The 19087-nt window shown below is 40.8% G+C and overlaps 1 protein-coding gene across 1 annotated transcript; it reads left to right on the top strand.

The window, feature by feature from the left end:
* Positions 1-17138: 17138 nt before the first annotated feature.
* Positions 17139-18692, top strand: LOC103720408 (transcription repressor OFP2-like). The gene has a single exon (XM_008810095.3). The coding sequence runs from the start codon at positions 17472-17474 to the stop codon at positions 18576-18578; it is 1107 nt and encodes a 368-aa protein (XP_008808317.2). The 5' UTR covers positions 17139-17471; the 3' UTR covers positions 18579-18692.
* The last annotated feature ends 395 nt before the right edge of the window (positions 18693-19087 follow it).

Here is a 19087-nt window from a genome sequence, read left to right as displayed (position 1 = left end):
ATCCATGGAAATAGCTGGAAATTGGGAAAGAGAAAAGGGATTGCACCGTAGAAATTTTCTTGAATTAGGGTTTAATTAGGAGAAAAAGGTGGGTCGGCTAGGGTCTTAGGTTTGGCAGAAGGGAAAGCACCTTAAAAGAATTAAATTAAATCAGGTTAAAGAAAAAGGTGGAATTTTTTTTTGTTTTTGGCGAGATTTGGTTGCAGAGAATCCACATCGTGGGACGGTGGGAGATGTCGGGCGGGAAGAAAGACATTTTAAAATATTATTTTGATCTTTATTTCATTTTCTTTAACTGTTTTTTATTTTTAAATATTCCGCGTTTCGCCGAATCCAGGCTGTCGGGACGAATGCCCCGGGGACGAAGAAGGGAAGGATTTCTTTCTTAAAAGCCAACCGAGTAATTAATTAGCTAATAACGGTACCATGTGGACTCGCATCTCACGCCAAAATCCGTCTATATTTGGCGAGGAACCATGTAGTTCCTTTCCTTCGTATTCAGATTTGATTTTGCAAAGTTTTTGAACAAAATAAAATATATATATTTTTAATGATTCAGTGCAAGTGATGAACTGGGGTTCCTCAAAATAGTTGCACCCTCTTCTCGGCAACTTAAGATTTTGCATTCAAATCTTGGAATGTCCGTTCTGGACATGAGCAATTAAAATAGGAGTGTGTCTTCCTTCTTCCATTTTGCATTTAAAACTTAATGTCCGTTTTGGACATAAACAATTAAAATATGAGTGTGCCTTCTTTTCCTTCGACATAGGTGGAGGTAGGAGTGCAAACTGAACAAGTCGGGTGGAGGCATGCTTGACCCCGATCCAATTTGATTTTATATTTGATTTATGATTTTCAGCCGGGACCTAACCTATTAACTGATTAGATCAGATCGGGTCAAATCCTTAGAAAAGATTTTAGACTAGGCAAGTCATTTAGATTTGGTCAGGGTCAACTATGATCTGTCAAGCAGGATCAGATTGTGTTTGCAATTTAAATCAAGCTTCTAGCTATTTTTAAGCTAAAATATAATAATTGATAATTAGATTTAAAAGTACTAAAAATTTTAAATTAAACTAAAAGGGAGCCAACTAACTTGAATTTTCATATAAAAAAATTTAACTTCATTCAAGTAATTAACCATTCTTAAATTTAAAAATTATAATTTTTAAAATATATATTATTATACTTGATGGTATTGTAAAGGAGGATTTGTCAAAACAAATAATAAAATATGAATATTTATATATAATTAAGTGAAAAATAGATGAGATAGGATATAATGTTTAGATGAAAAAGAGGAATTAGTTTGGTCAGGTTTTAGGTGGAAACCAGATATTTAACAAATTATTTGATATACTTCTGGACTATTTTTTCATATTTTATAATGGCACATATAATACTAAATTATGAAGCATGAACATAAAAATATTGATATAAAATAAGATAAAAAAATTATTAAAGGATATTAATTCAATTATTACTATTATTATATAAGCATCTCCGCAATTAGAAGACATAAAAAATAAAAAAGATACTACATAATCAAGTCCGACATATATATTTAATCATGACACATATTATAAAGAAACTATTGTAAATAACATGGATATGAATTTGGCGGAGCAAGATGGTTTCGATTTCACTACTTTCTAGTTGATTACTTTCATTTACAATTAAAATAAAAAAAATTACACACATAAACGAATATACACATGCATTTATAGTTATACATGCAAATATGTAAATACATGCTTGTGTATAGATTTGAGTCGGATTTTAGGTTTTTAGGTATGGATTTATCTAAATTTAAACCCTATCCAGAAAGATTTGGGTTTAATTTCATAATTCAAACCCAATCTAATGGTAAAATAGGATTTATTTTTTAATCTAAATCTTATATTTTTGGTCACGACATTCAAAGCTACTGTCCAGAATGCTTGGAATACGTAAGTCCAAGGGATGAACATCTTTGTTGTCGCTAGAAAAAAGTGGAAAGCCGTGAAAGAAGCACTCAAGTTTTGGAACAGAGAGAGACTGACCTTGGAGAGTTGTCGGTTCTAACTTCTGCAAAACGTGCATAAGTTCAAGCTCTACCTCCGCTCGACGGGGTTTTGGTCCGAGTTGTCCATCTTCATTGGCACCTGGTAATGGGGGAGAGTTTTCATATTTTAATTTTAGTAGATGGTGCAACTAAAGATACCAGTCCGTTCACTATAATTTCAAAGTTTATTGGCTTATCAATTGTGTGGTGGGCTTGGATCATATTGTTATTTAGTCAAAACAAGGTTGCGAGAAAGCATGCTTTCGTACCCCCTATGCTTGTCCTTGTTTATATTGTGCCATGTGAATCCAGCGTTTCTTTTCCAACTTTGAATAGTATACTTGATGGGATTGCAATGTTGCGAAAGTTTTTTTATTTTTTATGGATGCAGCCCATAAATTAGAAAGAATAAGAGAATACATTGAAGAGGACTACGATTTTTTTTCATCTTTTTGGAGCATTCTCACCAGCCACCTTCTCCTCCTCGAGAATTAAACCCATCCCTAAATAATCTTTGAAATTCCAATGCAGCGGCTTGAATAAAGTGCTCCCTGAGCTTGGCGATTGTTCTCGGCACCAAAAGATATTCCCAGGATTAATTTAAAGGAACAATTTCCTAGTTGCATGATATAAAACTTACCTCAACAAGCCATTATAAGCACCAGAATATAGACAACGAAGTTTAATACCTGGTTCTCTTATCCCAAGGTTGAATAGAAGAAAAAAAAAAGAGGAAAAACTCAAAAAACCCAATCAAAAAACTGTAGAAAGACAAACACCTAATTTTTATCAAAAAAAAAGAAATAGAAAATAAGTAAACTCCCATAGTTCTGAATCCAAATTAAGTTGCCCCTCCAAAAGAAATTAGATGAAAAATATGAAAGCACGGGATAGAGATAAAGAGCGAGGGACCGAGGATAGGAGCGAAGAGAGCAGGATGGCGACGCAACGAGGGACGCGAGTCGTCTCTCGCTCTCGCTCTCTCTCTCTCTTTTAAGAAAAAAAAAAAAGAGGAGCCGTCCCGTGATATTCCGAACTCCCTCGTCATCGGCTTATTCCCAGATTTGCAGACCGTCCGATCTAAATATCCGAGGTGGCACGCGTCATCGTCGCACAGTCCCTTGCGCTGTTCCGACGATCCGAACCAGCAGATTGCACCTATGTACGCTCCTACTCACGTGCGTTGCACAAACTCTAGTTAATAGTATACTATACATATTGATGGGGGAAATATTGTAGACTTACCTCCAACAAGGCCAACCTCTTCATAACCTCAGCATAAGTCGACCTCAGACAACTTTGGCACTATTTGAAGAGCCAACCAACCAAGATAAACAATTTCACCTCCAATCGAAGAGCATGTTGACGATTGATAGTCCTAGCAATTAGTTGTCATGACAGCGACTAGTCGTTGTGGCAGCTCTCTTTTCGGCATGCGATTAGTACTCTATAATACCCATGCAGACGAGTATCCACACATGTAGCCGTATGACTAGCCGCTGTCTGGCACCTAGTGCGCATCACGTTGACCCAAACAACGACAAATTCGACTCTTATATATAAAATGGCAGCCCGAAGGACCACGAGTATGCAACAAAAATGCAAGAACCCACATGCAATGTTATTCATAGAGAACCACCCTTTGCTGAAGCTTTCTTCCTTCTATACTGTTGCGACTCTATTCTGATGTAGGCATTGGAGGGTTATTTATTGGAAACTCTTCGACGAGTGGACTTTTTACAGGCCATCTTTGGAGGAAGCCAGCACTCGACACCTTAACGAGCCATTCCAGCCGACCTCAGGGTCGTCTGAGCTGCGCTCCAACCTTGGTTCGGATTCCGCAGCAACACAAATAAAATGAAAAATAAAAATTCTAGGTATTCAAGGATTTCTGTCGACACACACGCATATTTCTCAAGAAATCATATAATACCCTACATCACATGGCAGTGTAGCATGTCAGTCACATTGTTATAATTTTATAGGCTATAGAAAATAACGAGTGCATAATGAATAAAACCCATAGAAATAAGACGAGGTGATTAGTATGCTGCACCACCATATGGTGTATGCCATGCAGGGTATAATTTCTCCTTTCTTTGACCCTAGCAAAGTCCCCTACCTCTGCCATCCATTTCTCCCAAAAAAAATTTTGGCCATTCAACTTTCAATCATGCTATTTAGTGGGGAACGAATCTAATGCATGGTCCTTCGTTTGTCTAGGCAAAAGTGGGAGGCAGATTTAGAGAAAGGCTATGTACAAAATTCGGTGGGGCTGACGCAGGGTGACTATGGTGCAAGGTTCATCTCATGGAATTGATTCATACTTCAACAACCAATTTAAAATGTCCATGAGACAGCATGCGGGCCTGATATTTGTCTGTTTTGGGCTGGGCTATGTGGGCCGTTCAATCAGTACAATAGATATGCTTGACCAGATCCATCTTATTGACGTCCAAGCAGCCAACTTCGATGGTCAACCCAAGTTAGCTCTGAGCTTGTCCCTGTGTTTACTCAGGGAACGATGGAAAGGATAAAAAATCCTCAGAGAAATTTAAGGTGATAGCTAACCAAGTTAATCGATAAGGACTATGAAGCCCAAAGATCGATCAAATGGTTTTTATCTTAATTACATGACTGCCGCACACTTTTTATCTTAATCACTGCTAGTTCACGTAATTTTAGTCTCCATTTCCGTTGATAAACATTTGTTCGAAACTGTGATAACTCTCAAGGCTGTAAACTAATATATTCTGTAAAAGAGCACCTAAAGAATTTTATGGTACCAAGGCAAGATAATCACCACTATAATAGTTATCATCACCTAAATAAAGAGCAATGATGCATATCATATATAAAATCATAAACAGTTAGCATCAAGAATTTCGCATCTCAACGTCGTTTAAAGAATGGCTGTAGTATAAAAGGTAAGGAGAATGAATAGCATATATGTTTTCGCTGAAAAAGAATTTAATACAGTCAGCATCAGGATAGTAAACATAATCTTCTGAGTCCAAACCACGAATAGCAATAAAATGAATCATAATATTTTAGTTTCAACTACAAAGCTAACTCCTTCATGAATTAACACTATCACGAGTCTCATCATGTTCACTGCCTGAGAACAAGTCCTTGCATAGCTCTCCATAAAACCTAAATACCAACCAGTTCAACAAACACAGGAGACTTCAAACTATTCCAGCAATAGAGGAGCTCCTTGACATCCATCAAATCCCTCAAATTCTTTTCCTTCACAATCATCTCCATCAAATAATTCTCGAAGCTCCGACATGCCTGCCTCCTCTACCTCCTTTGGTCCCTCCTCGACGTACGCTGGCCCTTCGAAGCGTCGCCACCTTAATAGAAGCTGGCGTTATTGGCGACGGGCAGAGTGCTCGAATCCTCTCAATCATTCTCTTTAGTTCATGACTTATTTTAGCAATGTCTTCCGACTGCCTCGATGGCCAGAGCACCCACTGGAGCAATCGAAATCTCGGTCTCGGATGGCTCTTCTTCTCGCCAACCTTGCAAAGGTACCGGTATACGTACCTAAAGGCCCTCATGGAGACTGGCCTTTTGCTCAGTTGGTTGACATCTCTTAAAGCTTCGTCTTGGGAGAAGGTGAAGCCATGTAGAAGCGCCCCGTCCTTGGTTGACATCTCTGGTGGACCATTTGGATAGATCATTGATAGCTCGGGACATCTGGAATTCTACTTCTACTTGTAGAACGCTCTGTACGGTGTTTTTCACCTGAGAGCTTCTACCTCTGAGTTTCCTCAAGGTAATTTCGATGGTTGCGTCCTGCAAGGCGGCGTGAGGGGAGGTACAGGCCTTGTGGTCAGAGGCCCGGATTCCAGGATGATTGCTGCTGGGGGTTGTTAATTGTTTGATATTTCGGTGCCCACAACAGAGCTGAGAGCAGTTTGGTCTGGTCTGTGCTTTGTGCGGCATGCCCTGCAGGCGAGGATGGTCTTTTTGGAGGGCAACTCTGTGACGATCATTGGGTGGATTCTACAGACTTCCGAGAGGATCGGCGACTACCATCCATTACTGAGAGATATTTGGGCCATAGTTTGAGATGGGATGACCATTCAGACGACGCATGTCTACCGGGAAGCTAACGGGGCGGTCGATTAGGTGGCTTCGTTTGTTGCTGACCATTCGGAGGGACACCTATGGATGGGTAACGCGGAGTTGCCGAGTTCTCCGGGATGTTTTGTATTTTGACTCTCTTGATTGTATTCGTACACGATTGGTATGATACTTCCGTTTTTAGCAAAAGAAGAAGAAGGAGGAGGAGGAGGTGAAGCCGTGGAGGGCTCAAAATCCTAAGAATTGCTTTAAAAAATAAAAAAAAGGAAGAAGAATACTCGAGCCTAAGGATGCAAACTGTGGGCCGGACGGGCTTAATATATAGACCGCATGGCTGTCTTGATTATGAACCTGTTTCCAAACAAGTTCGCAGGTTAGGCTTTGAAGATCACATGGCTGACTATTTGAATCTACTAGTCCCATTTCAGACCCAATGTCAAAATTCTGAACCTTGAGATGAGCTCTGAAAGTAGCTGACTTCGCTGTAGCTAGGTGAGCTTCCAACCCAGCGGACCTCCTCATTTGTGTACTTAAAACACTTTGCCAAGGTAATGCTCTCAGTCTCACAATCTTCGCAACTCTGCATCGTGTTGTCGCGATGAATTTGTTATCAATTGTGGCTGTTCCAGTCTGAAAGAGGAACCGTAGATGCATGGATGTTTTATAATTCGATTTTGTCCTGCTTTTCAGGCTTTGCTTGTATGAGCCTGATCATCAATTTCAGGAACTACAGCGAGACGAGTGGCTCTGTGAGTCATGCATGTCTTTGCGTACCAAGACGCTCCTACTACTATCATTCATATTGCACAATTCTAAATGGATCAAGTCATGCGAACGAGTGTGAAGTCGACGCTTATTCCCGTCACCCGTCACCCGTCACCCGTCACCCGTCAGAGGTAGGATGCATGAAGACCGATTCAGAAACCGTATTTGCTACGTCGAAAAAAGCCAACTTGAGCGACGGGAATGGGAAGTGCGGTCCAAAAGCATCTGTTTACCAATTGACCAGCTGTTCTTGGACTTTGAAACATGACCCAGATATGGCTCCACCTACATCAACTCAAACTTTAATTTGAAACAAGACCAAAAAAAACTTTCGAAACAAGAGATCCAAGGGGTAGACCTGTTGACCTAGCTTGCGAGGAGAGTAAAGTCGGGTGGGGACAATAATGATCAACCCATGTAAACGACGGGCTTGGCTACATATGAGGTTCACACTTGCATACTATCTTTGACCATGGCTATCTATTATCTACTTATTGTTTAGTTAGTGTTACGCCCCAAACCCAATATCTGGGTCAACACAACCGCATACTCTCTAGGGCAAAGCCCTATAGAATATGCTAGATTGGAAAATTTAATGCAACTTCAATATCCGTAATCAACAATGATCTCAATTCATTTCAAATAACAAAATTAGTTCAATTACAAAATTTGATCATCTAACCAGTATCAGTGGTGCTCTATCTAATCATCCCTTCCACTCGTGATCTCAACCATAGCCAAGTACTATGCAACCTACAACTTAAAAAAAAAAAAGAAAGGGGGTTTGTAAGCTTTACAACCCAGTAGGAATCCCAAATCGCTACACTATAAGTAATAAAAAAATAATCAGTTAGCAATATCAGATATAATAAATATTGTATCAATACTTGGAGAGCTCATATAAATAATTACAGGCATATTATCATTTTTATGTACACACACAGACACATAGACTCACACACACATATATCTCAATGTATCTAATTGTTCAATAATAAATTATTATGCCGTTTCATCTATTTCTCATTAAACTTGATTTCTATTTTTCTCTTTAATCATCTTTCGACTATAGACTAACCAAGATCATGACTCAGTCCAAAACTGATACAATCTCACGCGTCAGAACGTGGTCGATATCCTACGTATAAACTTGTGGAAGCTTTATGCATCAGCCCATGGTCATTATACTATGCTTAAGCCCATGGTCAACTAGCGAAAGACACTAAGAGAGAGAAAATCTAAAGAGAGGAGAGAGAAAATAAGAAAAGAAGAAGATAGCTATGGGACCCTGTCTCCTTTCCTCTCTCTCTCTCTTTCTCGAAAAAAAAAAGAAGGCCCATGACGACGCTCGCGATTGGTGACCTCCAGCAGCCGAAGACCCACGATGGTGTTAGCAACATGCCATGCCCAACGACGACCGGCAAAACAAAAGAAAAGATGTATCAAAATAGGAGAGACCCTGTTACCAGCAATTTGGCGACTTGCCGATCGGATTCAAAGGGAAAGTGGTGCTCGTGGTGGTGCTTGAGGTCAAGGGGCCCACAGGCGGCCGACCAACGGGTGGCCGATAGTACCAATTTCAACAAAAAAATAGAAATTATGACCACTTAGATCGTGAATAGAGCATCCCAGCGGCTGGAACCTCGGTCATGGCCGTAAGCCACTTTGGGGCACCAGAGAGAGCCCCCCGGTGACAAGCACTGGCGGCTGAACCAGCAAAAAACAAAAAGAAATGGATTCGTTTATGAAAACATGAGAAACAATGGTATCATCTTCTCCGCCAAATTTCGGTGATCACTGGCCGAAATTCAAGCTCCAAATAGTTCAAAAGGAAGAGGAGAGGAGTAGCTCGATGGTGGCAGGGTCTTTACCGGTTTTTCCGGCGGCGATTGATCGCGGCGGTGGCGTGATGGCAACAGGCGTTCAGAGAGAAAAATGAGAAAATCTCCGGTGAAGAACTCCAATCACGGCTGAAAAGAAGAACCGAAAGGCCTCTATATAGGCCTCAGCCGTGACTAGAATCCGACATAGAGTCGGATTCCATCTGATGAAATCAGGAGGAAGAAGACTCCCATCCGGAGTCCTCTTCTCTCCAAGCACGTGCACAGTATGTGTCGATTTCTTTTTTTATGTGTTTTGGGCCAAATTCAACTAGGTCGGTCAAATGGACCAGACCTAATTTGCTTAAAGAGCTGGTTTTTACTGTTAGTGCAATCTGATGTAAATAGAATGCAATCTGACACGATACATATTTTACTGTCTTCATCCTCTGGTTCTTCCAAAATTCCTTCATTCTAGGTTAGTTGCACACCTAATTTTGGCTTTGGATCTGTTAGGTTTGGGTTAGGGTTGTATCTTTCGCTCGAAAGAATGATCCACTTCTTTTCGCGACGTGCATTGTTGGATCATGCAACAGCCATGATGAGATCTGTGTAGGCATATGAAAGAAAAAGTTTGGAATGCTTTGAGATTTGTGAGAAGCATGATCCAATGGTTGGTGTGAAAAAAGATCAATCATTCTTTCATGCGTTCGAAACCTATTGGGTTTTACTCTCCTAACTGGTGTTGGGTGTTTCATCTTCACAATGCTAGTGATTTAGGCATGGGGCAGAACTAAAAATATTAACTTGTTATATCAAATTATGTAATATATGACCTGCGCTAATTTTAATCATTGGAAAATCAACAAGCTCGCCGGCCCAACGATAATGATGTTAATATTTGAATAGGATGTAAACCGCGTTCTTTGTTCAAGATTAACATAAATCATATAGAAACTGATGTCATGCAATTATTATTAAAAGTCTAAACAGAAATTCAGATAGGTAAAACATTTTCCATTGCGAAAGTGATCATGTATCTAACTCTGAAACTCGACCAAATCATATTTCCAATCCTTTTCGGGTGATCATCAGCACATTAACCTAAGTATCAACCAAAATCCGGTAACTAATCCCATGAGGATGCTATTAATTCCAATCTATCTAAAATCTTTCCTCGGTTAATTAATCACCAGGTGTAGCCCTAGAAGAAAGAAGTAGAGGTGGAACTAGCATGGATTTTTTAATTATTAATATAATACTGGACTCTTACTCAAAAACTAAAAAGTGCTCGCCAAGACATGCATGGTGGCTCCCAAAATAAGGCCAGATCCTATTCCTCTCCGTTGCGTGTCAAAGCGGCAAAATAGCAAACGCGTTCTTTGATTTCCGGGTACAGCGAGGAAAGACATCCCCTCCCGGCTCCCGGCGACTTCGGGAGATAAAAATAAACTCGAGTCAAAACCACGCCAAAGCCGCCTGGGCCCAGACCTTTTCTTCCTCCCAGGCTCACACCCAAATGTAGCCATAGATGATGGGAATTGGTGGTTTCTCGCTACCGAGGAGAAAAGGGACACTTCTTTTATGCAGTATTTCCCAGGTCTCACGTACCTGGGAGCACAAATAACGCCATTTGGAATAACCCCAGAAGGCCTTAGATTAATATAAGACTAAGAGAATTACTAATATAGTTTGATCCTATATATGATGTTAGTCTCAGTTTTCCACTTCTTGGACGGCCCGCAGAAACTAAATGAAACGACGACTTGCACACCGGCTAATCATGTACTTGTTTTTCTTTGAACATGAGCTGTAAAATGATGTAATCCATCCACAGCACTTGTGGAGCACCACGTTGTGCGAGCTTCACTCGCACAGCAAAGCACCGCCTCGGTAAACAAATCTACACTCTAAAAGTCAAAAGCCGAACGTTCCGTGTCTCTTCTTTTCGTGACTGTTTCACAGCTTCAACATAAGCCAACCGTCGATGCCACCTCCTCCCACCTTATTAAAACCACAACCAACCGGCCTCTTCTTCTTCATCATCGCATAATCTCTCTCTTTTCCCTTCCTTCTAGCTACTGTCCATAAACCTTTTGGCAACGTCCTCGATCAATTAGTAGTCCTTGAACACCCCTCTTGCTCTCCAACAATGGCTGTCCAACACCAAGCTCGCTATATGATCACCTTCATCTTGTTCCTTCTAATTATATTCCAACGATCCACTGCAAGGCCTATAAGCGGTTTCCCGTCTCCGAAGGAAACCATCCTTGCGTTGCCACTGGAGAGGCCTTTTGGGCATAATCCTCCCCGAGCCCGGCCATGCGACATGGCATCAAAGGTGACGACCAAGAGCTCAGGACCGAAGCAGAAGCCTGTGGAGGGGTACGGTCCGCTGTTGTTCAATGTTCTTCCTAGAGGACCCGTACCTCCCTCCGGTCCGGGTGGGGGAACCAACGGGAACAAGAATTAAGGGGAAGGACTATTAGTAGCTTTCGATGGTATTTGCTTAGGATGATTTGCATACATACACACATACACACACTTCATTTCTTTTTTTTTCTTTGTTTCCCTCTCGAAAACGTGTTGATATTAGGATTACAAGAAGATTGGATGGGTTAATCTCTTCTCATGATAAACTTTTGTATTTCTTTTATAGCATGTCTGTTTTCGAATTATTCAAGGACAATAAAATAAAGCACCAGTTGTCATACATTTTCTATTGCTAATAGTTAAGTTTAACATGCAAGTACTTCCGCTCTCTTTTTTTTCCCCCGCTGTTGGGTGGTATAAATGACGTTCTTATTGAGTGAAGAAAATATTAGAGATGGTTCAGAACAGTGGAGCAAAATCTAGTGCTAACTCGCAGGGTCATTCTTAGAATAGTAGGCAGTAATAAGAGCAGTTGGTTGGGAAGAAGCAATTCCGACCCAGGTTCTTCCATGCTTAATTGGAACCCACACCTACGTGGGGTACGTGGTTGGAATCAGGAGATCGACTTAGCCAAGCGGACTGGGCTCTCGTATAGAAATTTCCATGCGGGCACCATCTTCACGTACGTCCCTGTTTATTTTTACGTGGAACCATTTGATTCGTTTCAGAAAACGTGGAACCATTGATCGAACCCATCTAGACTTGATATTTCAGGTTCATACAAGTTCATACTATGGTTCGGTACGTGATGGGAAGCTTAGCTGGTTGTAATTCTCGTCTCTATGCCAAAAATTTATATCATGCTTCTGCTTGTTAGAAAGAGTAAACTGGACAATATTATAGTTATGAAAGATAACAGTATGGCGGTCTCTTCTCTTTTTTTCTCTCTCTCTCTTTTTTCCTTTTTTTCATTTCATTTCTAATAAAATATAAGATAATTTTTTCAGCCATTCTATATATATATAAAGTAAATAAGCTGAGATTGATTGGAAATATAATAGCAGTAGAGAAGTTGAATTGTTCTTCCTGACTCTTTATATGATTTAATGTTCACTCGCTGCTTACCCGTTGGGCCATCAATTTTTGGTTATTTGGTCAAGTCGAGTTAGTTCATATGGGTCAGCTTACATGGTGGTTGGGATCAGATCGGAGCTATACTAATAGGCTAGGCAGCAAATTAAAGGTGGAGAACAACGCCGATTTGCCACTCCAATCAGGGCTTTTTATACTAAAATTTGAGAAAAATTGGTACAGCCGCTAGTATGCACGAAAATCCGGACAGCTCAAATTTAAAATGTAATTTTTACCTTTAGGAAAGTGAATGGTCCAACTCCAACCACGCTTCGTTCTTTTTTAAGGTAATAGAGCTGTGAGGAGAGCTCAATATAGGCGGATGAAAGGGTGCCCTCAGTGTCCGTGTTATTGAAGAAAGCCTAAATGGGCGAAAATCCTTTCCATCCAAATCCTCTCAGCGCGTTCAATGGTTGCAATATTGGCCAGCCAATCCGCTAGATAATGAGCTTCCTGAAGAGCATTAATGCATGAGAACTTAGATATGGTAGAATAAAGAAGCTAGGTATTCCTCAATGCAGAATGTTAAAATATTTGCAGAAGAGAAAAACAACAGAAAAAAAGGGAGAGAAAGTATTTTATTTCTCTATCTATCATATTCGGTATATCTTAGGGGTTATATACACTCATATAAAAACTCATGCAAGAAAAATAATATAGGCTGCTCACTCATACAAGTTAATATGTGATCCCTAAAATCACTCTAACAAAAGAAAATAATATTAATTGATACAGAATTACGCTAACAAAAAAAAAAAGAGCTGATACAGATTGTTACCTAATCCCTCTCTAAAATTATTCTTACACAGGATGTTTTGAGAAAACTTCTCACCATTAATCCTAGTAACTACTATATATCTTCTAATCTCCTTCCAAATTATAAATAAATTTTATCATTCTGAAACATCTGAAACATAGAAACTGCCATTTTAAGCCCATACCATGCAGCCATCACTTCAGCCATTGCAAAAGAATTTATATTAACTGGAATAGATGCAGCATATAAAACTCGTCTCATCTTATTCCGGATAACAAATCCCACCCTGGCAGAATCAGGCCAAACTCAGCCAGGCATCGGCTTGCTTGCGACCGGGCTAAGACCAAAACCCGCCCACGAACGAGACCTTCATCAGTGGTGAGAAGAGTATGACTGGGCCAAATAGTTTCAGAAGTCCACCGTAGGAGTGCTATGACATAATGGATTGGACGAGCATGCACTTGGGCTGGCCTGAACAGCTGGGCCCATCTCAACCCAAGTTTGTCAGAACAACGCACACTTAATTTTGACTATCGACTTGGAGATTGGTGATCTAGCATGAATTTGATCAGTCCTAATCTATTAGCTCGGGCTGACCTCGAGCTGCATGAAATTTAAAAATGCCTGCTTGACTGAGCGTGTGTTGGTCTCATCATTGGTTGCAATGTATGGCTAAGAAGAAGAACCTCAGATCAGTTGCTCAAAAAATGACCGAGCAATTGCACTTAATTTTGACCATCGACTTGGAGATTGGTGATCTAGCATGAATTTGATCAGACCTAATCCATCAGCTCGGGCTAACCTGGAGCTGCATGAAATTTAAAAATGCCTGGCTGGCCAAGCGTGTGCTGGTCTCATCATTGGTCGCAATGCATGGCTAAAGTGAAGAGAGCAATGAGAGGAGACATGTGTTCGTGGTCCGCTGCCAACATGCAAAGCGTTCAGTTTTTTCAGCCAGCGTCGGTGGTCGCAGAGGGGGCGAGGACTCAAAATCGAGTGCTCGGACAGAGGTCTAATCTGCACGTTTTCGGCTGTAAAGCTGCAGGCTTTCGATAAAAAAAGAAGGGCCACTGAGAAGAACCCAGCTCTCTGAAAAAGAGATACGCTAGCTTCAAATTTTATCGCCAGCGGAAAAGAGTACGAAATGGAGGCCACTCTTTTTCGGTTGGGATATCTTCTATTTCTACCCTAGAGTCGGTGCAGCTGCTGAAAGGTTGCAAGGTTTCTAAGGCCCGTACCTGGGAAAAAAGCCTATGCCTTCGCATATAAATTAGCGGAAGCCTAAGTATGTAGGATCGGGGCCTTCGTGTTCTCATATTCAGCACTCATTCTGATGGCTTGGTACGATGTGAAGGCTAAGTGCTCCCAGGATGGGGACTGGGGACACCACCAGATTTCTTCTAGGCTGTAAGTTTAGCTTGAAAGTATTTATTCAAAGCTGTGTTAGCTCCACAGAAACTATAATACCGCTTGGAAGATCGATCGGCATACTTGATGCTAGCGATGACTAAACTGGGGCGCAAGTGGGCTGGATAGAGCCATGAAAGTGAAAGTGAATCGGATAATATCTATCTGGACCTGTATTCGTATCCGAGTCTATTCAGATATGCATAGAAATTTTAGCATCCGACTAATATCCATATTCGTCAAAGAAAAAATAGATATAGATATAAATCAGCAACTATCCGATCCGTATTCGAATATGCGATTCCATATTTAATTCCATATAGCACTCATTAATTTTTAAGAAAAATAAATGACCATATTAATATGCTATTAACTTGATTTATCATTCACTTAGTAATATCTTTGATTATATGGTCATTAATTTAATTATCTAATTTTTATCTGTATTTATATTTATATTTTTGGTATTCGATTTGTATCTGTACCCGTTTAAAATAAATATGAATATAAATTTTTGCATCTAGCTAATATCTGTATCTGTATCTGTATTCGTCAAATAAAATAAGTATAGATATACATATGCTAGCATCTAATTTGATTTTAGCTCTAAGATAGATCTTGGGAAGATTGAAACCAAACCTAACTTAGATGGGACAATACCTAAGATCCTTAGGGCAAGCATGGGCTCCAATTAGGAGTGCAACTTTCAAACAAGAATCTTGTAAAATTGTGCTAACCCAGCCAAACTCAATCCAATCTGATTTGACATTCGAAAAGATCGGATAAAAAAATTACAGTCCAGCCGTATAAGGTTAGAACAAATATGGACTCAGACCTCGCCCACTTGCAGCTCAAGGATTATTGGAATCTACAGTAACTTCTTGCATCGTTGGACTAACATTTGCATTCGGTTTGGGTTCATAAACTCATCTTTTTCCTCCGAACACGCTCTTCGTTTGGAGAGAGAGATCCCCGAAGGGCGTGTATCCATAAGGGAGAACACCCAGAATCTTTCTAGTTGTAAGAGACGTTGCATGATATCTGTCTCAGATCTCTCTTTTTTTTTTTCGTTTGTTTGATTGCAAGGGAGAAAAAGTCCACCCAGAATTTATTAAAGGAACTAAAAGACAAAAGTTTCCAGTATCTATCTCAAATCTTAAATCACTCATGCATCAAACATAAGCATGCATGCCTGGCTAAGTCTGGTAAAAAAATTCAAAACTTGGTCGTATATATCTTTAATTGGCATTTTAAAAACATCAGAAAGCCTTATTAGAATGGTCTAGTTACTTCTCTAGATTGGATCCCAGTTAAGAGACTTATGCAAATAATTTCTCGGTGCTTACATCTTTTTTTCCATTTTCCAATTTGCATATAATTCCATAGATGTAGGAAAGTATTTTCTCTTGAGGGAAACCACTGTGGAAGCAATCGGCTAGGTCTTTCTTAACTCGCAAATCCACGTTAACTAACTGATTACAAAGGTTTGGAGATATGGAAGACTATCCAAGGTTTGTGTAGTCTATAAGATGAAAACATGAAGGGTTACTGAGATGGCGAGCTTGCAGAATACTTGAAATGGTCTTAGCTATTGCTCCTTGAAAAGCTGAAGTCCAATCAAGCACATTTGTTCTCTTGATTCAAACAAATTTAATGTTAAATTATGTCACATCCTTGTATCGAATCAAGTGTATGGTAGCATCTCGGTCAGATTTCAGACTCTAGGAGGCATTATAGTACCTTGCATCATCAGTTTAAAGTTATTTAATGTTCTGATGCAAGTAATATAAGAAACAGCAATGAATCCGGGTACCCGGGTTCGATTCAATAACAAGATTGCCACCCTCTCCATTGGACCACTCTGAAAGCAGTAGTCTGAGCTTGAGCTCTTCAACGGATATAATAGTTGGGCATGGAAGCAGCCTCTAAATGTCTATGGCTCACACGAGTAAGTAAAGGTTTCCAAGGGAAAGGATGATTGATCCCAGTGAAATTAGATTTGTTAGTAAGATTAAATATATGCCAAAACAGAATTATGGTGCTAATTTTCAGTAGCCAACAAGCCTTTGGTTATTTAATTGGCACCCGTACGTCTTTGGTGGTTGCACTAGGAAAATGTTACATGTTCGATCTAAAAAGGTGGCTCTTCCACTGTTATTCTCAAAACAATTGAAGCTCAAACCTTTAGTAGATTGTGGTTCATTTCTCTCCCCAAGATCTTCAGTAGTTAAAACCAAGTGCTCCTCTTTAGTGACAACATATGTCCTTAAAGTAATAAAAGGAATTGCTTTTCTTTTTTTTTAAAAAAAAAAAAGACATTAAAGCATGTTTCTTAGCCTAAGTAACCTATAACTAATGGTTAACATAATTATAGCTTCATTATGCTCATGGAACGTAAGGCTATGGAAGTGTATTACAAAATCCCTCCTCCGACAGCACTTTCAATTCAATGATATATTTTGGGCTACCATCTGTCCTTTTATTTAGCTCATCTTCAGACCTAGGTGCTTAATAATGAGGCTCTTATATTAACAAGATACTGGCCAATCTGTAACATTGCAGAGAAGTGGAACTGTGATTACCGAACCCTCTCTCTTAAAAAAAAAAAAACCTCTGAGCTTTCTGCCGTTTGCTCTGTAGCTCTATATTTTAATCCTCCATTCTATCTTCTTTTTATTTTGACCCCACCAACAGCTTCAAGACGTAACCCCAACATCTCTTTCCCCTCACTACATCCCTCTCTTTTTCTTACAGTTATCCCCCACCTCCCTCCATCCCACCCTCCTCCTACAGAGCCTTTACACACTAAACAATATACAGTGTCTGCGAGAGAGAGAACTCTGGAGTTCTCTTCTTCGTATGTGTGTCTAAGTGTACGAGAATTCACATCCTTCATGTGGCTCTGCAACTAAATTTTTCCATACAAAAATAGGTGGGCGTTGCAACCTAGCCTTTACAGCTTCTTTCTTATTAGTGTAGTGCCTTAGTGAGAGAGGCAGAGAGAGAGAGAGAGAGAGAGAGAGAGAGAGAGAGATAGGTTTCCTTCTTCTTCTTCTTCTTCAAGAGAATTTGGTTCTCTGAGATGGGCAACCATAGGTTTAGACTATCTGATATGCTGCCAAACTCCTGGTTCTACAAGCTCAAGGACATGGGAAGAGCTGGTAGAAGCCAAAGGACCACACAGTCCATGAAGAGAACCCCACCAACAAGCAGAACCATACCTTCCACCACACCAAAACCACTCCCACCACCCAACCCGGCCTACCTTCCCAACAGAGCATCCTACTACTTCCCTAGCAGAGAGAGAATAGGAAGTTTCCCTCACTCGCCCATCCACCAGAGGGCCTCGGAGACCCATTTCCCAGTAGTCCCACCAAGGAAATCCAAGCCAAGAACCAGGAGAAGAGATCCCACGAAACCTTCTTCCGAGCCGGTCGCGTCCTCTGTTTCTGCCAGCTGCAACTGCCGCGCCACCTTCCCCTCTGCTTGCAGACCCGAGTCCATTCACGAGAGCCTTCTCTATCGCCATGATGACTACGATGACGACGACGACGACCAAGACGATCTCCGTAAGCCCATCGTTGCTGAGAAATTGGAATTCAAGGGCTGTCAGGTTGCCTCTGCCAGCGATTTCACAATCAACGTCGGTAGCGAGAAGGGCTCTTTCGATCGGTTCAAAAGTTTTGAGGGCATGGAATCAGTCCCAGAGCTCAAACTCCCGCCAATTACTACAAAACCCATGAAGAAGGTGGTCGAAGAGACCGAAGTGGATGGCAGAACTGCGAGTGGAAAGCAGGGGAGTCACCATCATACTAGAAATATGAAGAAGACCGGCAACAGCCCGGCAAAGCGATCCGTTCCGCTTATTAAGGTGCGCGCCGGCTCTCCAAGGCTTGTTACCAAGAGACTGCAGGCTTATCGGAACCAGAAGACGGCAGGGTTGAAGAAGACAATTCAGCAGAGGAGGGGACTCGTGGAGAGCTCTGTGGTGGTGAAGTCGTCCTTGGACCCCCGAAGGGACTTCAGGGAGTCTATGGTGGAAATGATCGTCGAGAATAACCTCCGGGCATCGAAGGACTTGGAGGAGCTATTGGCTTGCTACCTGTCCCTGAATTCCAAGGAGTATCACGATGTCATCATCGAGGTGTTCGAGCAAATCTGGTTTGATCTCCCTCACATTAGATTGTAAAGAAGTGTGTACTAGAATTGAGGTTTGTAAGGATATATATATATATGCTTGTTAAGTCTATCTATATATCTCTATATAAAGCTGGCTGTGGAACTTCGTTCATCTTCTCTTCAATTCTCCTCCTTTCCTTCCAGGTTTCGTCTTCTCTTCAGTATGACCTTTGGTAGGGGCAGTTGGAAGCTCTTTCCAAGCACACCGTCCTTAGGTTTATTCTCCTTTGAGGTAGACATTAAGACCCACACCCTGCTCCCTTTGGTAAAAGAGCACGAACCAAAGATGGAGGGTCCTCTGCGCACCCATTTCTTCAGGTTGAGGTGCGGGACTACCGCATCATTTATGAGTTTGTTGTGGATGGCAAAATTTTCTACAGGAAAACCCCCATGTAGCTTGCTTTCAACTTGTCGGGGGTCTTAATTGCTTGCAAATGAGGGTTCATTATTAATGCTCATTGCATACACATCCTCACAACTCGACGTGGTCCAGTATTATGTCAAGTGGCCTTTACTATC

Source organism: Phoenix dactylifera, chromosome 13 (assembly GCF_009389715.1).
Source record: "Phoenix dactylifera cultivar Barhee BC4 chromosome 13, palm_55x_up_171113_PBpolish2nd_filt_p, whole genome shotgun sequence".
NCBI classification, from domain to species: Eukaryota; Viridiplantae; Streptophyta; class Magnoliopsida; order Arecales; family Arecaceae; genus Phoenix; species Phoenix dactylifera.
The sequence above is the reverse complement of the archived record's forward strand: the minus strand, read 5'-3'. Positions and strand labels throughout refer to the sequence as shown.